The sequence below is a fragment of the Sander lucioperca genome, chromosome 20 (assembly GCF_008315115.2).
Source record: "Sander lucioperca isolate FBNREF2018 chromosome 20, SLUC_FBN_1.2, whole genome shotgun sequence".
Lineage (NCBI taxonomy): Eukaryota > Metazoa > Chordata > Actinopteri > Perciformes > Percidae > Sander > Sander lucioperca.
Window position 1 is genome coordinate 19,445,183 of NC_050192.1, and position 23,989 is coordinate 19,469,171.

General features: G+C 41.9%; 1 protein-coding gene across 1 annotated transcript in view; it reads left to right on the forward strand.

Annotated features, from left to right (window-relative positions):
• The window catches only part of dyrk2 (dual-specificity tyrosine-(Y)-phosphorylation regulated kinase 2), a 33,954-nt gene extending 14,118 nt beyond the window's left edge, over positions 1-19,836 (forward strand). The window contains 6 exon segments of the mRNA XM_031296977.1: positions 7,756-7,853; positions 11,908-12,250; positions 13,968-14,131; positions 15,153-15,542; positions 15,638-15,728; positions 16,859-19,836. Coding sequence (XP_031152837.1) covers positions 7,756-7,853; positions 11,908-12,250; positions 13,968-14,131; positions 15,153-15,542; positions 15,638-15,728; positions 16,859-17,511 — 1,739 coding nt within the window. The 3' untranslated portion in view covers positions 17,512-19,836.
• Positions 19,837-23,989: the final 4,153 nt, after the last annotated feature.

The window sequence follows — 23,989 nt, forward strand, 5'->3', positions numbered from 1 at the left end:
AGTAGTTTCATTACTTACTTATCCGTAATCTCCGCCGAAATGACCGGCAGCTCGCGGTGCTCTGTCCCCGGCTGAGAGTCACCTATTCTCGGATAACTGAACCACCAGCTACCGCTGACCTAAAGGACCACCATGCGGGGCACCAGAGGCGGTGTTGAGGAACTCTTTTGTGGCTCAACACATCTACTAAATGCCGCTGATACGACCGAGCTGTGACGGAGGTCTGTAGCGGCTTAAACAACTAGCAATCACCGCTCTGTAGCACGGAGCTCCTCTTCGACGTTTGTTTCTACCGTTAGTTACTACGAAGGCGCTTGCTACAGGTATGCTACATTCAAGAGACCATGGGATGTTAATGTACGTTACTCAGCAACAGGTGAAAATAGGGGCAAGGTTGCGCAATAACGTTAAAATGATTTGAACTTTTAGCGAGGAACGAGAAGTGAATTACCTGTATGTGTGAAAACAGCTTTATCTCACGCATCCGTTTGTTTGTTGAATATATAGCACCCCCCCATCCATAAAAAGGGAAAACACTCAAACCAATTTATATTTCCACAAAATTGGCATGAATAATCATAATGGTATACATGCCCCATGTGTGTGTGTGAGTCAAAACAAAATAAAGTTAAAACTTGTTTTGAACAATTTCTTTGTCATCTGCAGATTGATTTTAAGTAGGGGGAGAAAATAATCGATTTAAATCTTAAATCGGATTTTTTTGGAAAAAATCGGGGATTTTATTTTTAGGTCATATCGCCCAGCCCTATCGTGACCCTTTCGGAGTTCCGCGTCGGGGTTGCTTTGCATCGCGGTGCATTTCACCGCCATGACGCTAGGCGGTGATAAGTCTGAGGTTATTTGCGAGGTGTCTGCCAGCCAGTTTATGTTAGAGATGCCCCGATACCATTTTTTGCTTCCCGATACCGATTCTGATACCTGAACTTGGGTATCGGCTGATACCGAGTACCGATCTGATACCAGCATGTCATATATTTTATTATGTTTTAACAGCTGTATACTACTATCCCTGTATGGATGATATGATGTATAACAGCTGTATACTACTATCCCTGTATGGATGATATGATGTATAACAGCTGTATACTACTATCTCTGTATGGATGATATGATGTATAACAGCTGTATACTACTATCTCTGTATGATGATATGATGTATAACAGCTGTATACTACTATCTCTGTATGATGATATGATGTATAACAGCTGTATACTACTATCTCTGTATGATGATATGATGTATAACAGCTGTATACTACTATCTCTGTATGATGATATGATGTATAACAGCTGTATACTACTATCTCTGTATGATGATATGATGTATAACAGCTGTATACTACTATCTCTGTATGGATGTGATATTATTTCTATCTTTGTTGTCAGTCTGGCTCAGGTTAAACATGAACAAACAAACAATGAACGCCACAGAACTTTCTTTTATTCTCTAGTTTGACAGTCAGTTATAACGGCAAAATAACATAAATAAACTACTTTAACGTAGATTTTCTTTAGGGCTTTATTACGTGGTATCGGATCGGTGCATAAACTCCAGTACTTCCTGATACTGATACCAGCGTTTTAGGCAGTATCGGGGCTGATACCGGTATCGGAACATCTCTAGTTTATGTTATGTTAGCAAGCTAACTTTAGCACAACTGCCCACAAAGTACTGCTTGCTGGCGAAGTGCTAATTTCTAAACGTTACTGACATATAGACACTTTATAAACGGATAACCCCGTCATTGTAACCAAAATATGTCTGAGTTTATTTGCAAAGCTGATGTCAGTGAACTAGCGTGTTGCTACTCCCCACAGTAGGCTGCTGGAAACGGCGACTATCAACACACAGGACGGGTCGACCAATCACAGTCCTTGCGGTCTGCGTCACCTCGGCGCAAAGTTACACAATTTTGGAGGTGCACGTCGAGCTACAGCGGAGGGCCCAGAGGGGGGTTCGCGGTGACGCAGAGGGGTCTGCGGGGGTACGCCGTCGATTCGACGCAGAAGCATAAATCAGCTTTTATGCATGAAGGGGGAGAGAGAGGGGGAATGACATGCAGCAAAGGGCCGCAGGTCGGAACAATATTTTTTATATTTATTTGTATTGTTTCTAACATGTCCTGTTCTGTAGACATGGTCCTTATTTATTTATTCATGTTGGACCGGTCCAATATGACCGTCAGTTGAAATAACCCTTGTGTCATGAATCTATTTTGATGCGTTTTTCCATAAGTTTAGTAATTTTACACATTTAAAAATATCAAAATTAATATTGATATCGCAATATCACATTTTGTCAATATTGTGCAACCCTAACTTTGGTATTCAGTACAGCCCTAGAAGCAACTGAATCCACTGGGGCTGCAACTAACGATTGTTTTCATAGTCGATTAATCTGTTAGTTAGTAATCTGATTATTTTCTCGATTAATCGATTAGTTGTTTGGTCTCTAAAATGTCAGAAAATGGTGAAAAATGTTGATCAGTGTTTCCCAAAGCTCAAATGTCTTGTTGTGTCCACAACTCAAAGATATTCAGTTTACTGTCCCGGAGGAGAGAAGAAACTAGAAAGTATTCACATTTAACAAGCTGGAATCAAAGAATTTTGACTTTTGTCTTAAAAAAAATTACTCAAACCGACTAATCGAATATCAAAATAGTTGGCGATTAATTTAAAAGTTGACAACTAAATTGATTAATCGTTGCAGCTCTAGAATCCACTAAATCTTCCTATTTAACTGGATTCTAGCCACTGGATGTCGTCTTGTGGAAAAGTGTCAGCTAAAGCCTTAGAGGTTGTCCTTCTAGTTCATGATTGATTGATTGGTGAATTTAGGGATTTAAGAGGTGGTGCTTAGGATCAGTCAGTGTGCTGCTGGCACATTTTTATTTTTAAAACAACAGTTATAAACGGAGGGCAATAAAGGCACAATCTGTCGGTCTGTGTTCTAAACATATCTAATCTGTCCCTGATTAGTTTCTCTCTGTGAAAACACGGCAGTCTGTCGGAGGGATTCGGACCACTTTCGAGTATTTCGGGAGCTCGACAAGTATGTTCCCGACGTGTGTGTTACGCAACGAGCTCTTTCAGTGCTTGTCATGTTACGTGATATTTGGTATGTTGAAGGGAGGCATCCACACATCTTGTGCTTTGAAAGGTTGATAGTTTGTCATGTAGTCAGAGCTCAAACCTGGCAACCCCCCCCCCCCACTGTGTGGGCTCCAGAGCTAACTGCTGCTAAACCCACAATGTCTCCTTTTTCTTTTACATTCACACACTTAGAGATGTTGGAAGGTAGATTGTTGTCGGTTTTTTAACGGCGCTAAGCTAGCAGTTTCCCCCTGCTTCCAGTCTTTGTCACTAGATTTGAGCAGCTAATAAGTGAGGGGTTGTGTTGTCTAGATGCTGAAAAATACACCAAAGTAGTTCTGAAATAATTATAATTTGACAAGGGATTAATATAGGACTGTCCTCGACTAAAGAAATACTTAGTTACTTTTCCTGCTACAGATTTCCCACCGTGAGAGAAAGAACTCTGAAGAGAAAGAAGAAAGAAACAGGAGAGACACTTTGTTTCTCTCACTATGACTCTAGAGTCACTACTCGCTCCGAAACTAATCACTCACTCTAACACACACACACACACACACACACACGCCGGCCCTGCTATTCGCTTACTGTACGTCCACACCGCCGCCGACTTGATCTTCTAAAGATACAGGAAGTCATTCATTTTCAATGGAAGCTGCTTCTCTCAGCTGCAAGGAGCGGAAAATCTGTCGGCGTTGCGTTTTGGGCGTTTTGAGCGACCAGAGCGTCAATCAGGAAGTTGAAAGTAGGTCAACTTTATGGTAATGAGCTGTGACGCGGTTCAGCAGCAACCAATCAGAATATAGACGTCCTTCACGCTGGCTGATTCCAGAGAAACATACGATGTAAACTTTGGTTCCTACCAAAACATTAGTTCAGAGAAAAAGGAGGAGAAGCTCATCATGGCCGTTGCTGGGTTACCTATCATTTATGATATTTGCGTATAGGGACCAGTTAACGTTACCTGCCGGTCACATGGTCTCTAAACAGTCCGCTCACGGTGAAGTCCTGCACGGATCAACAGCTGGCGGCTGCTCGCTCTGCCTGCACGCTGCTGCGGTTCAGCGGCTAACGAGCGAGCTAACTGCTAACAGACACCGCTGCGACCAACAACCAATACACATTCTGTCATTATATATGTCATTTATAAAAGGTTTCTAGTGTCAGTGTATTGGCCGTGCAGTGGCTGCTTGATCTTTTTCCATGATGAACATAGAATGCTGCTACGTCAGAGCGGCCAAAGCCTCAAACAGCTTCCCCGGACTTTCTGACAACCGTCCTTGACCGGGCGGCCAGAGCTTCTTTGCAGCTCAAGTCGGCGGCGGTGTGGACGTACAGTTTAAGAGATCGACGCACACACCAGCGTACAAGTATAAACTTCAGGCCACTAATGTAGGCTATGACCAAAGCTCTGCGTGGAGCCTCTGCACAACCATAACTCAAGATTAGCACTCATATAATTTTGTTAAAAAAAGATGTTGCGCTTCAACAATGAAGATGCTCGGTGGAGTGCTTAATCCAAAATCCAATAGGCATGTTCCAAAAAAGTGAAGAAAAAAGGTAGCACATCTCAAGTTCCTAAGTTAAGGAGGACAAGCTATCCATCATTTCACTTATTTTATAAGGCTCACATCCCCAAAAAAGTTTCGCCACAGAGCCTTCTTCAGAGCGCTCTGAAGATTTTGTCGACTAATCGATAAGTTGATTTAATCGACAGATCTGTTCAACTGAGTTTCTCCAAATAATCATGCACCTTAAATCTTTTCTTTAACATAGATGTGCTCAGAAGTTTCTTCGAAATACATTTTTCAGCATGAAAAAAGCCTTAAAAAATGAAGAAAGGAATCACACTTCGACTAAGGCCGAAACGCCAGATTAGTGGACTAAAAGGGAGCAGCCCCAGATTAATCATTTTGGTTATTTACCATGTAAAAAAAGAATCAGAATAGGATTTATTGCCATGTTAGTAACTTACATAAAACGTATGAAAGGAAATACACAATACATGTCGGCCTGGGCAATATATGGATATTATATAGACATCAATACATGAGACTGGATATCTTGATATGACAAGTGTTCCTGGTCTTAAAGGCTGCATTACAGTGAAGTGATGTCATTTTCTGAACCTACCAGACTAACTAGCTGTTTTATCATTTGCCTTTACTTTTTTGAATCGTTTGTATTAATTTTTTAAGGGGAAAAAAAAAAAAAATGTGATTATTGTCTGGTTTGCGTTGTGTTTTATGATAGTAAACTGAATGTCTTTGCGTTTTGGACCATTGGACGGACAAAAACAAGCAATTTGAAGACGTCATTCTTGGGCTCTGGGGAAATAATGCCACAGGCGTGTAGTGAAGCCATATTTTCGAATGTTTTTTTGGCATCTCGGCTTGCTGTGTCAAACACACCGCGCTCGGCTTCCCCTCACCACAGACGGCATGGGTTGTAGCTGCTGGGGTAGTGGGCCAATCACACGTCGCGTTAAATCCTAGAACGCTTGCGGCGATTGGCTGCGAGCAAAACCAAATAGTCTTTGTTTTTCTAGACCTGGGTACAAAAATGATGGAATGCCGGTATTGTTTGACTGGAAAGTTTTGGCCGATCAAGTACAGATACCCAGCCTAATGAGGAGTGTATAAATACTCCAAAATATGCCTTTACCCACGTAATCATTGCATCGTTTATCAATACTTTTCATTTTGTAAATATTTTGTGAAAGGACCAATAATCAATCCTACAGTATTGATGCAATATCGACATCAACCCAGAGATTTTTTTGTTAGTTGAAAGAAAATATCAGTAGAAAACTACACTTTAAACTTCTTATTTTCAATTCATTGTTCAATTTGTTCAATAAAAGAAAGGTGGAAAGGATTTCCTTTCATTTGTTTTAAATCCAACAAGCAGTGTGTTGTATTTTAGCAGAATACTGACAGCAGCAGAACTGAGTACACATTAATAGCTGTTTATTTGTCGCAAATAATATCGTTATCGTGATATTCAACAACCATATCGCATATGTTCCTCATATCGTAATTTTCTCAATGTAACCTCAACAAATATATAACTGTTTAACAATAAAAGAAGTCTGTTTGGTTCGGTGCAGGATGTGCAAAAAAAAGCTGAACAGTCAGTGGTTCCCACGTCTCAAATGTGACAAGTTTTCTGTTTTACATAACTGCACAATTGAACGTTTTTGGATTTTGACTGTCGATCACACAGAAACAAATAAGTGTAGACGTCTTTTTGGGCTCGCGTAACTTGTGATGGTGTCTTAAAGCAGCCATATTATGCTCATTTTCAGGTTCATAATTGTATTTTAAGGTTGTACCAGAATAGGTTTACATGGTTTAATTTTCAAAAAACACCATATTGTTGTTGTACTGCACCGCTCTCTCTCACTGCTGCAGATCCTCTTTTCAGCTGGTCTCTGTTTTAGCTACAGAGTGAGACCTCTTTTCTTCTTCTTCTTCTGTACTATCTTTGATTGCACTGCACATGCCCAGTAGCTCAGATGTAGATCATGTCAGCTAGCTAGCTCCATAGACAGTAAAAGAAAGGCTGTTTCTACAACTTCGGTCAGTTACAAGGCAGGATTAGCTGGGAGACTTCTAAATGAGGGCGCACATGGAAGTAGTTCTTTTGTAGATTATGGTGAACTTGTGTGTGTTGTAGCAGTGCTTTGCTACTGAGAACGAGGTTGCATGCTAGCGTTAGCATGCTAATGCTAACGCTACGAGCTAATGGTTGCGGTTAGCCTGCTCGTTTCGGCTTGTGACGTCACAAGCCGTGCCGATTTTGACCAGCTCACCCAGAGACTGAAGGCAGGACACATTCAGAAACTGTATCTCACTCTAAACAGCATGGATGGATTTTTTTCAAAGTTTGTATGTGTGTGGAAGCACCAGAGACACAAAATAACTCTCCAAATCCCATAAAAAGTGATTTTTCCATAATATGGGCACTTTAATAAATGTTGGCGGTGTAGCTCCTGCATTTATAGATTAGATTAGATTCAACTTTACTGTCATTGTGCAGAGTACAAGTACAAAGACAACGAAATGCAGTTTGCGTCCAACCAGAAGTGCAAAAAGAGCAGAAAAGTGCAATGTGATATACAAAGTATAGACAGGACAAGAAATAAAGTGCAGTGTTAACAGTAGTATACAGTTGGTTTACAGAAAGTGGTTTAGAGTAATTTAAATATAAATATGTGCAGTGTATTAGCAGTTACCTTATAAGAGTAGAATAAATATGGCTATGTAATATTAACAATGTATGAACAACATGTACAGATATGTGCAATGTAGCAGCAGTGACATTATAATAGTAGTAAGAATAATATAGATATATGCAGTGTATTAACAGAATATATTATAAGAAAAACAGAATAAATATGGATATTCAGTATGAACCATATAGACAGATATGTACAGTATGTACAGCTATGTTTAGTGTGTTAACAGTACCATTGCAGTGCAGAAACAGTAACATTATTGTTATTATATGTTAGTGATCTCTGTACTCTAGCTCTGTACTGGACACACACGTAGACGTGAAGCTGATATCCATCTTCTCGTCTGAATACAAATAATCAGAGGGATGAAACTTAACCTCTGTCTCTTTCTTTATGTTCAGGCAAAGTGGGCGAGCCGGTCTACTCTCCAGGTCACAGTGGCTCTCAGACAACGTCGCCTGTCGCGCTGCCGCGACTTCGCAACCACAACGCCCTGACGGTACCAACACACGCTTTTTACTCTATTGTCAATTTACTGTATTCATGTTGTTTGGTTCCTAAGTCCTGGTTCATCCTATTTAAAAGGAGAAATCCGGCCGATTTTTACCTGAATCTTAATCGCTAGATGTATCCGAGTACTGTCAATAGGAGAAAAAAACCCACCAAAATCTGTGCTAGCAAACTGGAGTTGCTGCAGCTACGTCCAGAGCTCCCAGTTAGCGAAAATGCCAGTTGTGGGGGCTTCTGTTCTAAAGAGTGCTTTTGTGCCTCTTAACAGACACAAAATGCAATTAAAATTTCTGTGCAACATGAACGGGGCCCTTACGTGAAGCGACCGATGGAAAACAGGTAGGTGACAGTACAAACTTTGAATTTAAACGGTTTCTTCACAATGTCTGAGTTGGAAACGCATCTTGTTGTCACATAAGGGCCCTGTTCATGTTGCACAAACATTTTAATTGCATTTTGTGTCCGTTAAGAGGCACAAAGGCACTCTTTAGAACTCCTTTAACAGGTGTCGTGTGATAGTGTGTTTGGCTGTAAATAACAGTTGGTATTGAACCTCAATACCTTTTACTGTGAGTGCAGACTAGAGCTGCAACTAACGGTTGTTCTCATTGTCAGTGAATCTGTGATTCTGATTGTTTTCTGGATGAACGGATCAGTTGTTTGGTCTCTAAAATGTCAGAAAATGATGAAAAATGGGGATCAGTGTTTCCCCAAAGCCCAAGATGACATCCTCAAATGTCTTGCTTTTCCCACAACTGTCACAGAGGAGTGAAGAAACTAGAAAATATTCACATTCAGCTCAGGAAGTATGTAATCGGAGCCGATATGGGCATTTTTTAACTGATCGGGGATCTGCAGTCACCTCGATCACCTTACTCCGATCATTTACAATACATCAGTACATTTTATACCATTATAAGTAGAATTTGATTTTATATGAGAGAGTTTTACAAAAATGCTGAATACATCTTTTACCTTGTTTACTTACTTATTATTTTTGTAAACAGAAAACCGGTGTGCAGCTCTAGATCTAAGCAAATCCAATATTGGACCGGGAGTCAATGTCAGTATTATGCAGTATTTAAAAAATCGGATCGGGGGGGGGGGGCAAAAAAGCTGATCGAGACATCCCTATCGATTATCAAAGTAGTTGCAGTAATTTAATAGTTGACAACTAATTGATTAAACGTTGGAGCTCTAGTGCAGACTAAATATTGTAAATGACAAACTGTCAAAGTCTTAGGCTTGTTTACTGATTATTTGTAGTAGCAGTTGGGGGTTTGGTGCCTTGCTCATGGGCTACCAGTCTACACTCTGTACTTGGTCCGCACATAGACTTGAACCGTCGACCCTCCGGTTCCCAAGCCAAGTCCCTGCGGACTGAGCTGCTTCTGCCCCAAAGTAGTAGTAGTAGTGTGGATGTAGCCTGAGCAGCAGTTCCCTGGAACAGTCAGCTGTAGCCACGCGGCTAATAATAGCCCTCTGCTCTGGGATGCTTTAAACAGCTGATTGGTTTATAGGCTGGTGTGAAGGACACACACGCACGCACGCGCACACACACACACACACACACACACACACACACACACACACACACACACACACACACACACACACGTTTGTTTCACTATCTTTGTGGGGACCCGTCATTGACATAATGCATTCCCTAGCCCCTTACCCTAACCTTAACCATCACAACTAAATGCCTAACCTTAACCCTTACCCTCACCCTAACCATAACCTAATTCTAACCCTAATCCTAAAATCAAGTCTTAACCCTCAAACAGCCCTTTAAACTTGTGGGGTCCAGCATTTTGGGCCCCACAAGGCTGTGCAGACCCCACAAGTATACTGTATTCCCCAGTTTTTGGACCCCACGAATATATTAAAACAAGCACACACACACATGCGCGCGCGCGCACACACACACACACACACACACACACACACACACACACACACACACACACACACACACACACACACACACACACACACACACACAACTAATGGAATGAAGGAACTCTATTACCTTCAGAGTGACTATTAGCATTAGCTGCGTTTCCCGTAAGATATTATAGTGCAGGCTTTTATTTATTTATTAACTCCCAGGCTGATCAGAGGTGCCTCATCACTTAGCAATCGAAATCATGAGCGAGGTGCCTATTTAACCCTGAGATAGCAGTAGTTGTGGTTGCAATAGTACTATTAGGCTAATCCTAGCGGTAACATTTTCAACTTTATTACTCCTTTCAACCTTGGTAAGGCAGCGTTTAGCAGAGACTCTCTCTCCATTTTTACCTTTCACAATAAAAACCCTAGACATGTTTTCCAGAGGGAATTAAATTCACTGAGTATTTCACTAAAAGGAAACTCAATAGCTTACAGTAGCTAACGCCGCCTTCCCACTGGCACTTGAAATCAGCTCCGTAATACGCAATACGACTCACAAAAATGGTGGAAAGACTAGAACGACTGATAAGTGTCTGAATGTACGATTCTCTATGACTTCTCTGATGAGGGTTATAGAGATATATAAACAGAACGGCTGCTGCGTGGAGAAAAAAAAGCCGCTCCACCAGCTGACTTCTCTATTGGCTGTAGAAACAAGTGACGTTAAGACCAGCCTCTGGAGACTCGACCAGCTGAGACGGGCTGGTTCAGACCGCTGAAATGTTTGGTCTGAAATGGGCTTAATGCTAATAGTCACACTCTGAGGACAGGTGAGAGAGGAGTCAACTACTGACAACACACACACACACACACACACACACACACACACACACACACACACACACGACCCTGGCTGTTTGTGTTGTTGTTTCGATTGCATCTCCTGACTCACTTCCCTATATTGATACCTTAATCCCCTCATTGGTCGGATTACACAAACAAACACACACACACACACACCCACACAAATGTTACCACAAACAGTAGGTCTTTGAACTGAGGCTGTGCGCGCGCGTGTGTGTGTGTGTGTGTGTGTGTGTGTGTGTGTGTGTGTGTGTGTGTCCAAATGCACCTCTGTTGTCTGAAAGGACCCAGGTGTGCTGGTCACCACAGCAACAGGGAGTGACTCACTGAGCGAGAGACAAAGAGACAGAATGAGAGAGATAGAGAGAAAGGGAAGGGGACAGCTGTCTCTCTGTAATTTGTAATCAGACGGTGTGAGTTCTTCATTCAAGGGAATACATTTTCAATTTGTGGACAGTGATTATCCAACCTTTTCAGCCCGATATCTTCCAGGCTCCATTCAGGGGAGAGTCTCCTATGTTGGCTCATGTTTTCTTTTCAACATCATCCACAAAAGATATGTGGTGCATAAAACTGAACGCTGCTTCTTTAGTTCTGACTCTGGGGACGGAAAGCAGATTTGTCCCAGACGACCTGAAAAGGTCTGGGTGCCTTATAATGTAGCAGCAGATCAGAAATGTATTTTGGCCCAAATTTGAATTTGGCCACTGAATCCACACTCACTTTCAATATCTCAGCCTGGTACAATGCCCTCACCATCAAACACAAAACAAAAAACTTGCACAAATGATAAATTAGGCCCGCAAGATAATTGGCTCCCCCCAAACGCCCTTAACAGAACTTCACACCCGGTCAGTACTCAGGAAAGCCACTGTAATCACACAGGATCCCACCCTTCACCAATCCTATCAGTTACTGCATTCAGGTCGACGCTACAGAGTCCCATTTGCAAGGAAAAACATATCCAAAAAAATCCTTCATCCCCACTGCCATCACCACACTGAACAGCCATCAGACCACATCAAACAGCTTCATTCAGGCTTCTTCTTGCACTGTTTTTGCATTTTGCACGTTTGTGCAGTCAGTGTTATTACACTGTTTCTATATGTATCTTTACGTTCTTATATGTATTTTAAGTCAATGTGAGCCTGCCCTGTCAAAGACAAATTTCTGTCACTTGTGACAGACAGTGAAGTTTATCTAAACTGTTCTGGAGTAATCGTTCACATCAATAGTTGCAGTTCTACATCTCGGCTGATCTGACGTCTCTCTGTGTTTCCCCTCAGGGAGGCTCTAAAATCGCCATGTCGGACGCCGTCCGGCTGTCGTCGCAGTCGCAGGTCCACGTCACCCAGCTGTACGAGGAGAACACCAACAAGCGTCCGGTGCTGACTTCCCAGCCCAATGGCCTGGCTCCTCTCAGCTCCACCCGGCCGGGCCTGCCGCTGCCAGACCGCCAGACCACGGCCTCGGAGCCCCCCCACCACTGCCGGCAGGGCAGCGCCGCCTCCAACAAGTCGACGGACAGCAAGCCAAAGCCCACGCCCTTGACCCCGGAGCAGGCCATGAAGCAGTTCATGTCCAAAATGTCGTCGCTCGAGCATCACGAGGTGTTCAGCTACCCTGAAGGTGAGTGGGCTTAACCACCAACCATTCTGGGATAGAAATCTTTATTATGACTATTATTGCCACCATTCACCACTCCCCCAACTGGTGCCGTCAGACACCGCCTACCAAGAGTCTGGGTCTGTCCGAGGTTTCTTCCTAACAAAAAAGGGAGTTTTTCCTCGCCACTGTCGCAATAGCAACTGCTAATGCTTGCTCTTGAGGCAACCACTGTAATAGTTGGGGCTTCGTAAACTACAGAGTTTGGTCTAGACCTACTCTATCTGTAAAGTGTCTCGAGATAACTCTTGTTATGATTTGATACTATAAATAAAATTGAATTGAATTGATAGGAGAAAAAGAAACGCTCCGGGTTGGTTGCATTTCTTTAAACCAATCACAATTGGGTTGGGTACCGAAACCTACGCAACCGGTAGCAATCGGACTGTTCCTCATTTCGGTTCCTCTTGATGTGTCGACTGAAATATTTTCCCTCTGTCGCTCCGAAACGGACGTAAAAATATCACACTCTATCTGTAGTCTACCGTTAGCTAGCTACCGTAAATGTAGGCAACTTTTAAAATGCCATATTTTCCCTCTGGGCTCACCAAAACGGACGTAAAAGCATATTAACTATTCACTGCGATCACGCTAGTAAACATATTACACTTTTTCTGTTTTTCAAGAATCGGCTTAGGAATCGGAATCGTTTTAAAAGCACCGGTTCGGCATCGGAATCGTAAAAATCCAAACAATACCCAACCCTAATCACAATCGTCTCATGGAAATAGGCTAGATGTCTGATTGCTTTGCTGCGTATGTATTTGTCCTTCCATCCATCCGGCTGATGACTGAGGCTGCAGAGAGATGATGCAGCGCTGGTTCTCTAACTGTGGTTCTCTAACAAGTACTTAATACCAGGATTTCATAGTTTCGGGAAAACAAATGAGTCACCCACAGAAAAACAGAGCAAAAAGGCACCTTTTTAAAATGTAATGAGTCTCTTTTGGCTTGATAAAGCTATAGTGCGTAGTTTCTGTCGCCCCCATGAGGAATTCTAAGTAATGACAACAAAACTTTCGGTGCGTTCTCACTCCTCCTCCTCACAGTTGCTAGTAGCCAAGGAGGACACGGAGGATTAAAAACACATGATGGACTCTTCAGAAGAGCTCATTATCTTCATTTGAGTTTCGGCACAGGAAAGTCACCGGACGCCACAATCTTCTGAACATAATCATAATGAGAAATCCAGAGAAACAAACGCTGTGTTGCATTTATTTAAACCAATCACAGTCTAAGCTCCGGACGCAGCGACGGTGGCTCTGCTAAATAGTCTCGGGAAGGAACTTGTTTTGGTGGAACATTTGAGGAAATGCCGTAAACATATTCTTTGTAAATCTTTTCAATCATTCCCTTAAAGAACCAAGCAGGCCTGCCTTGTTGCATGATCCAAATTTGCTTCAAAACGTTTTCAGCGTGTAGCTTGCCAGCTCGAAGTTTGTTGTTGTTTCCCGATGCGAACATAGTTTGAGAACGGCGACACACACAGAGCGAAAGGTGAGGGGAAAAGCCTGACAGGCAAAATTACAAGATGGCAGCGGCCACATGTGGGATATTTTGGCTTCACTTTTGTAAGGAAACTTTTGTACTGTCTATGTTTTAAACTGTCCCTCTACAGATAACAAACCAATGATATTGATTACTGAGAATGTCGAATGATGTCGTACTTCTTCCTCCTTAGTGTATTTTGTTGGTCCGAATGCTAAGAAGAGGTCAGGGGTCCTCGGTGGAGCCAACAACGGCGGCTACGACGATGATCAGGGATCCTACATCCACGTTCCACACGACCATATCTCCTACCGCTACGAAGTCCTGAAGGTCATCGGCAAGGGAAGCTTTGGACAGGTACGACTACTAACAGTACTACTGGTGAGGGTGAACGCTGTAACCGGCAGCCACGAACCGTAGGACTAATGGTCACCTTCAGTTTGCGTCCACTAAAAGTGCTGTTCTTGCAGCTGACAGGTTCAGATTATTATTCAAAGTGTTTTGGAAAATGGAAAGGATCCTTACAGAGATAAACCTTTTTGTTAAAGAGTAAGATCGTTTTTCTTTAACCAGAAACAGCCCTGGAATTGCTATTGCCAACCCCACCAGACTCCATGTAAATAATCAATACTTTAAGCGTGTATAGAGCCAGCATATTTCCACATGTAAATGGTCGAATTAAGGGTTTATTTCAACCAAACCAGAGTGGTGATTGTTGGAACAGTGGAAAGACGAACCAAGACGGCTTCTGATAGTTTTATGTTGTTTCTGTCGACTTTGAATTATGTGTGTTTTACGATGATAAAAGTACTGATTATTTACATGGAGTCTGGTGGAGTTTGGTGATGGTGATCTCGGGGCTGTTTCATGTTAAACAAAAAGGATCTTACGCTTTAACTAAAAGGTCTGTCTCTGTAGGGATCCTTTCATAATGTCAGACACAATAATAATCTTAGGGGTGCCTGGGTAGCTCACCTGGTAGAACGTGCGCCTCATGCACAGAGGCTCAGTCCTTACCACAGCGGCAGCAGGTTCAATTCCGACCTACGGCCCTTTGCTGCATGTCACTCTCACCACTTTCATGTCTAAGCTGTCCTATAAAATAAAGGTCTGAAATGCCAAAAGAAAATCTAAAAAAAGAATAATCTGAGCCTGTCACTGGCAAAAACAGCACTTTAGTGTAAGGAAATTAAAGGTGCGCAGTTGCCCATTAACGTTACATTGTAGCTGCCAGCTGCCGCCGTCTCGCTTAATACTAGACGAATTTCAAAGATTGTTGTTCATCAGTCACTTAGATGACAAAAACATAGGAAAATAGGTTGAAAAATACCAAAGTTACCCTTTAAGATGAATGAAAGTGTTCCTGGCCCCCCTGCAGGTGGTGAAGGCCTTCGACCACCGGTCGCAGACCCACGTGGCTCTGAAGATGGTCCGCAACGAGAAGCGCTTCCACCGGCAGGCAGCGGAGGAGATCCGCATCCTGGAGCACCTGAGGAAGCAGGACAAGGACTCGAGCATGAACGTCATCCACATGCTGGAGAACTTCACCTTCCGAAACCACATCTGCATGACCTTCGAGCTGCTCAGCATGAACCTGTACGAGCTCATCAAGAAGAACAAGTTCCAGGGCTTCAGCCTCCCGCTGGTCAGGAAGTTCGCCCACTCCATCCTGCAGTGTCTAGACTCGCTGCACAAGAACCGCATCATCCACTGCGACCTCAAGCCCGAGAACATTTTACTCAAGCAGCAGGGACGCAGCGGCATCAAGGTAATCTTTAAAGCCATCAAGGTTTCTCTGTGCGTGTCCGTGCCACTAAAGGCTTGTTAATCCATCTATAAAATATGCTTTCTTTCCGTCTCCAGGTCATAGATTTTGGTTCTAGCTGTTACGAACATCAGAGAGTTTACACCTACATCCAGTCCAGGTTCTACCGAGCGCCAGAGGTCATTCTGGGTAAGAAGAAACGAACTGAAAGCAGCCTTTGGTCGACACTAAGTTAACACGTTAATGAGCTGCTCTTTCAGCTTTTCACTTTACTTTTGGCCACAAGTTTCCGTTCATCTCAGCCATGAAAAATTAGCTGAGACTTCTACGCGTCTTGATGTTTTGGTCAAAAGTTTTGTTACACAGACTTAACATTACAGCTAAATTTTGCAAACTCATTATCTTCTACCATTCCAGACAAAATTAAAGTCTGTTAGCAGAGCAAGTCCAGCACGTAATGTCCATAAAACCACAACTGGTTGTTTTTAGGCTTTTGGAATTAAAGACATAAACGTGGATTTTGTTACCTTTAGTAAGAGCTAATTCCCCCTGTTTTCAGTCTTTATGCTAAGCTAATCTAACAGGCTTCTGGCTGTAGCTTCATATTTACTGTACCGACATGAGAGTGACATCGCTGTCAGTGTTTCCCCTATAATTGTACAGGCCTTAGTAAGGCCAATGGGAACCCACACCAGGCGAGAAAAATATTTTTTTTACGCTAAAATAACGCCTTTTTGTCGCCTTTTTCGCTGCCTTTTTGTCGCTGCCTTTTTGTCGCTGCCTTTTTGTCGCTGCCTTTTGTCGCCTTTTTCGCTGCCTTTTTGTCGCCCCCTTTTTGTCGCCTTTTTGTCACTTTTTTCTCTGCCTTTTGTCGCTGCCTTTTTGTCCCTGCCTTTTGTCGCCTTTTTCGCTGCCTTTTTGTCACTTTTTTCTCTGCCTTTTGTCGCCTTTTTGTCGTCTTTTTCGCTGCCTTTTTGTCACCATTTTCTCTGCCTTTTTTCGCCTTTTTCTCTGCCTTTTTCACTGAATTTTGTCGCCTTTTTTCGCTGCAGCAGCCAACTCTCAAATCATGGAGAAATGCAGTCACAGTAACTGACAGAAAATTTGACTAAATGTTGTATATTATTGATTATTTATCTTCTCTTCTCTGCAAGTTAAATTTTATAGAAATATATTGAAACCAGTGGCTGCCTGGAAGGTACTAAATCAATCCATTGGTCTGAAAATTGATTGGAAAATGATCGGTGGGAATGTGAAGTATTTATTAGCAGATTATTTTGATGAATCCAGATTTTGACCGGTCAATCTTTGCCCTCCAGGCTCCAGGTATGGGATGCCTATCGACATGTGGTCTCTGGGCTGCATCCTGGCCGAACTGCTGACGGGTTACCCGCTGTTGCCGGGCGAAGACGAAGCCGACCAGCTGGCCTGCATCATCGAACTCCTGGGCATGCCGAGCCAGAAGCTCCTCGACGCCTCCAAGAGAGCCAAGAACTTTGTGTCGTCCAAAGGCTACCCGCGGTACTGCACGGTCACCGCGCTGCCCGACGGCACTACCGTGCTGAATGGCGGCCGCTCGCGGCGGGGGAAGGTACGCGGCCCGCCGGCCAGCAAGGACTGGAGCGTGGCGCTGAAGGGTTGCGATGACCCGCTGTTCCTGGACTTCCTCAAACAGTGTCTGGAGTGGGACCCGGCGCTCAGGATGACGCCCAGCCAGGCGCTGCGCCACCCGTGGCTCAGGAGGCGACTCCCCAAGCCGCCGATGGGCACCACCGCGGGAGAAAAGACCTCCTCTTCCTCCAAACGGGGCACTGCCCCCACAAACGATGGAGCCATCACCTCCATCTCCAAACTCGCCCCCGCCTCCTCAACCACCACGTCCTCCTCCAAAACCAGGACTAACTTGGCAGCGATCACCGACGCCAACGGGAACATCCAGCCTAGGACGGTGCTGCCCAAACTGGTCAGCTGAGAGTGAACGCACCCTCAACGCTCGCTGTGGCAGGAGCCGTCGTGAAGCCGTGTTCGTCAGCGAACCGGCTGGAACTTAAAATAAATCTGGTTTTGTCCAGTTTTTTAGAGGAGCGTTAGTTGTTTTTTCACGCTGGGTTTCACAGCGTTGTTGGGAGTGCGTTCAGGATGTGGAAACTATTCCCGCGTTGTGGGTTTTTAAAATGTTCAGAGCGGCCCGGCTGGGGATGTAAGCCGAGCTGAAGGAAACTTTATTGATACACTGGGGTGCGTTCAGACTCCTCGCTCAGAAAAAAGACCCACTGTGAGCAGTAAGACAGGAAGTGACCCATATGTTTATAATGATTGTGGGGCTACTCAGACAATCCGAACACATCACTCTGTAGCTCCAAACACTCAAACACATTGAAAAACATGGTGCTGACGGAGGGAACAAGGCTTTTTTTATGTTTTTAACACAGAATCTATTTAGCTGAGCTGATTAATTAATTAATCAACACCAAAAACAACTTTTTAGGACCTGAGTCTTACAAGGTTTTATCTTCAGACAATTGTAGTGCGATATGTTAATGTAGTTTACCGACAAATACGTCCGATATATCCCCGCGATACTGAGGTTACAGCTGCAAAAATGCAACGATTAGCTTGCTAATCTTTGTCTCATATCACGATGAAATCATTTTTGTTTCAGTTTGGGGAACATTGGTAGGCATTTGTCATCACTTTTGACTTTTGAAATGACACAACTAATCAAAAACAACCCTAACTGAACCATCTACCTGTTAGCTGGCTAACGTTCTTAGGTAGCTGTTTTTGTACAGTGTGTAGCTAGCCTGTGTTATCATACTAGGTTTGTGCCTGTCGACGGGCTAACTGCTAACTGGCTAATAACCACTGGTTAGTTGTTAGACAGCTAATTTGTTTGTGTTTGGGTGTCACTTTGCTACCCATTAGATTTTTAACCGGCTAGCAGTTAGCCTAGCAAACTTTGACTCAGTCAGCTAGCTATAGCTGGCTCACGATTTGCCTTTTCTTGGCAGTCTGGTGGCTAGCCTTAGCCTCTTTTTAGCCATAGCCTGTTAGCTCTCCACTGCCCAGCCTTACGAAGCACAGATTTAGAGTTTTTAAGTGGTTTTTTTCATAGTTTTCTGAAGGTTAGCAGAAGAGAAGGGAGTTGAAAAAAAAAGTATGTTTGGGTTAAGTAGCGGCATTTTGTTCCCTATTTTTATTATCCAAATCTGATTATTAGGGATGCAAAATGGCTGAAGGAGCTGTGAAGAAGGTAGAGAAGGTAGAGTAAAGGCAGTTATATGGACACGTTATAAATCATGTTTAAATCAAAGGGCTTTGATAGAAAAACAAAAAATGGGAACGTTGTTAACCAAAGTCTTTCCTATTTCAAACTGGGACTGCAGTACGACATGAATGAGCATTTAATTAGATAAACCTGAAATTAAATGAACATGTTCAACCAGTCATTAATGCAAAAACAAGATCAAAACGCTAAAATAACAATATGCTTGTTCTGTACTGCTGATCATTCAGGGCCATTTTAAAAACTATATTTTAGGGACAGCAATTTTAAATAATTACTTTTATGAATTAATGTCAACAGAAAAGACATTTTTAGCTTACAAATAAGAATCCGGGCTTCAGGAAAAGACTTTCAGACGCCAAATGAAAGATATATCTTACGTAACGTCACAGCATAGAGCAGTATTTGTTTAGGAGGCTGTGAAACGGGGAGGAAAAGGTGACACATGGCAAACAGAGCTGAATGTCTTTTCCAGTGGCTGTTAGGATATCACAGCTTTAAATAACGATTTAAGCAAAGTCTATATGGAGCCTTTGAGTCTGAATAATAAAGAGTTTTATGGCCGTTCGTTATGTAACTCGAGCCCAGCAGCAGATATAGCCTGAAGCTATAAGTGTACTTTACATAAAGGACTACTAGCTGTGTATATGGAGATACATTCTTCTGGGTTAAACTGCTGGGTTTTGTCTCACATGAAGCTGTGAACCGCGATGTAAATTACTACACCAATTGAATGCCTCGTGAAGACTTTGCTCGGGTGAAAATTCAGACGAGAAGTTGTAATTTTATTTGGAAAAAAAGCCACATTGTGAGCAGCAAAGCCACAATCTACTGTCTCAAAAAGAGGAAGAATCTCTGTAGCTAACGCGATGTTAGCATGTTGTGACTGATAGTGACGGTGCTCCGGTTTTAAAATCAGGGTTTCTTTCAAAGTAATAAACACTTCTGAGAGAATTTAGACACTAAACATATCCGCTTAACACACATATATACACAACTATCATTTAAAAAGGGCTCCAGTCACATCAGCATGTGTTGCAGATACAGGTGTGGGTTAGCATGAGCCAGGTTTCCATACAAATGTTGCTCAAATTTTTACCGAAAGCGACAAAAGGAAAATTTTCATCCACTACCGTGATGCCAATATTATACCCTTTTCCAGCCAAATTAGTGTGTAAATGCAGTTTTTTTTAAACGAGGGTAAACCCACTAAAATAGACTAGAGCTGCAAAGGTTCATCGATCAATCGTTAATTGTCAACTATCAAATTAATTGTCAATTATTTTTGATAAATCTTCTGATGTCAGCTTGTTAAATGTGAATATTGTTCTAGTTTCTTCTCTGTGACAATAGACTGAATATCTTTGAGTTGGGGACAAAACAAGACATTTGAGGACGTCATATTGGGCTTTGTAGAAACACTGATCCACATTTTTCCCCATTTTCTGACATTTTAGAGACCGAACAACTAATCCATTCCTCCAGAAATTAATCCACACATTTTTCGACAATGAAAATAATCGTTAGATGCAGCCCTAAAATAGGCGATAGCCTCCTTTCCCATTGCAGTAGACAAGTTCACTTTTTCGGTTTATTTTTCCGGTGTGTCGCGCACAACGTCGCAAAACACCCGAAAACAGGGTTAGTGAACAGTAGAAAGTTGCATGGAGGCAGTGGTTACTTCTTTTTTATATCTGTTACTCAGTCTCTCTTTTAAACTTGGTGCCGACTAATTTGGAACGATGTTTGAGCGCTGCTTGCGTGGAGACGGACTGACTTTTTTACTGAGATAGCATAACGTTGCGCCGGAAAAAGAGGCGGAAATTACATCACTGCCGATCGCAGCTGGAGCTGATAAATACCTGTTGACTACTGAAAAGGAATAATAATAAAAACAAAAGTTGTTAGTGGGAAAGGGGGCTTTAGTAATGCTGAGTCGGTGGCACTAATTCTCCACTCAGGTTTTATTAAATCATCGCAGAAAGACGAAGAGCTCCAAGAAAACGAACGTAAAACAATGTGAATAAAGTTGACGTTTAAGTAATAAAACATATTAACTGCACCAGAATAGAATAAGTAAAAAAAAACAACTAATCCAGTAACATGAGATAAATTAAAGAGACGATTGAAGTAAAATCAGAATAAACTTTCTGATAAAAGTATGTTTAAAAAAAGATATGAGATAAAATGACTTCTAATGTGATTATATGGGGATTTTGCCAGCATGACGGGATAAAAGGCATGTACTCTAGGTGTCGTAGCCTACGTCTGGCTCAATGCATGCTGGGATATGCTCTGGCATTCTGCGTCCCTGAACCAGAGGAACCAGTAAACCTGGCTTTATGGCTAACGTCACATGAAGGAATCACTCTGCCACTTCCTGGTGTTACTGGGCCCAGATACTATCAAACATTGACTCACACAGAAAGAACTGGCAGTACGCGTACACAGTGTGTGTACAACAGAGATACAGTAGATAGAAATGAAATAAGACATAAAAAATAAGCAGTCACAATAATGTGTAGATGAGCGACAACGCTGTGATCAGTAGGGATGTAACGATATACTCAACTCACGATACGAGTCACGATTTTAAGTTCACGATGCGATTTTCTCAGGATTTTTTTTTTTAACAGAATGAGCTGCAGACAAATGAGTGAAAATATTCCCTATATATATATATATATATATATATATATATATATATAAAAACTGTGCAAAACAACAGATGTGTCCTCTTAATCGAACAACAATAAGATCAAAAATAATAATTTGGTTTTAAAAACAAATTCTGCATCAAAAAACTAAACGGCAAAATGAATAATAATTGAAATGAATAACTTTAGAAGACGTAGTGACGTCTGAAGTTAAATGAATTAAATCTAATGTACATTACGTCCTAGGCCGTTTAAAAATTGCATCGCGATTCATATATATATTTTTTTTTTATCTCAATCGATTGTCATCTTTACACTTTTATATCGATGTTTAACCGACTCACGATGCATGGTTACATCCCTAGTGGTCAGTCGTACTGACTGGTAATATATTGATCAAAGGTTAAATGTGATCGGGGGGGAGGGAGGGAGGGAGGGGGGGGTTATTTATTTACTACAATTTAATTAATATTTATTAATCTACTATGATGTGCAGTTCATACTTGAATGTGTGTGTTGTATGTAGCAGTGTGTGTCGACGTTGCGAGAGGTTTTCTTAAAGCTTGTTCCCTCACACACACACACACACACACACACACACACACACACACACACACACACACACACACACGTCAACATAAAACACAACTTTACCTGAACGCACCCACAGGAAGTCGAGTCATACTTGGAAGAAGAGGAAGACGAAGAGGAGAAAGAGGAGGATGCGACGTCAGCTTTTCGACCGTGATGTACTGTAGCACATGGGACGACAAAGACGTGACGCACGGAAGGATTTGACGTTGTAAAACACACAGACACCACCTGCTCCGCCCATCTCAGGGGGGCGGTCCTCTCTGATGTTTATTTGTTTGTTTTCTAAGGATTTGGTTGGTTGGTTGGTTGATTGATTGTGTTTTTTAATTTTGTAAATTTTTTAGAGAGTGCTGAGAGTCGTAACTTTGTGCCTTCAGTATCTCATCGCCATGGCCACGCCAGCCCAACACACACACAGGCGCACACACACACACACACACACACACACACACACACACACACACACAGGCGATGTCATGGCATGTCAATATATTTGACAAAAAATAAATCCTTTAGTAATGTTTTGGTGCAAGTCACCACAAAGTCATAAAGACTCAAGATGTTAGGTGAGTTTTGGCGGCCAAAGTCTGCGTGCCGATTGGCTCCTGGTTTCTTTTCAGCAAAGCCCAAAGACACCATGTGAACCCCCGTGACCTCTGACCTCTCCCAAACCCCTGAGAAACGTGTGACCATGGAGTAATAAGAATATAGATGTGCAGAATCATCATTATCATTTGAATAGTCAATCAAATGCTTTTAAAAAAAAACAACCTGCTCCCATCCTAAATAATTCCAAAAAAGTGTATAAAAATGGACCTACCTCTGGTTCTATTTAAACTATATGAATTTGAACATGATCTTCGAGGAATTGAATTGCAAAGAAATCAATTGAAAATCCGTTGAAGCCAGTAATGTTAATAATAAGTCATGTTAATCCAAACATTGTGCAGTTTCTTTCTATTGATATATGACTTAAAGTGGCCGCGGTATAAAGTGGATAGTCCAGTTCAGATTCAGTCTCTAAGCAAAAAATTACATCATGAAATAGAGGAAAGAGCAATGTTTCAATGTTCTCTATTGTACCTTTTGTTAGCAGGAGGATGGATACTTGATTATCCCAGTTGGCTTGAATGCAGCATGAATAGCAGCCGCTAAAGGGAGTGTTTTATGGAAGCCCATTCCTGCAAGAAAAAGAAAAGAAAAAAAAAATCACGTTAAGAAAATAGAAAAATATTCAAGGTAAATCAAAATCATGACATGATATTACAAGGTTCATTCATTTGTCATTTTATAAAACAGGGTTGCACAACGAAAGTTAAGTTGTAGCCCATTCTCGCTTCACACGCACAAACAGAACATGTTTACAAATATTTAAATTGCAATAGAATTAAAGTGTTTGAAATTTTGGTTTTTCTTGTCTAAGATTGTTAAAATTATGAGAATCATAGACTTTCTAAATCAAATTAGAATATATGTCAAAATGTTGACTTCCTATCTCACAAGTTTAACAATCTCAGAATTTTGTATCGTGTAATTTTGAGTTAGTAAGTCCAAATTTTGACGTGTCATAATTTTTTACTTTTACTTTAAATTACTAAATTATCATTTTGACCCACCGTCTCGTAATTTTCATTTAGAAAATCTTAATATAGTGACTTAAAGAAAGTCACGACTTCAATTTACCATCTCATTTATACTTAGAAAGTCAAAATATTGACTTAGTATCTCATAATTTTGATTTACCATGAATATTTTCTCCATTTTTTTTTTTTACATTTTTTATAGAAATGCGCTTCCATATTGTTTACAGAGCCAGCAGAGCAGTCCAACGCACCAACCACAGATTGTAGCTTTAAACTGATTAATACTGACATCAAGTGTGTGTGTGTGTTTGTGTGTGTGTTGTGTTGGGG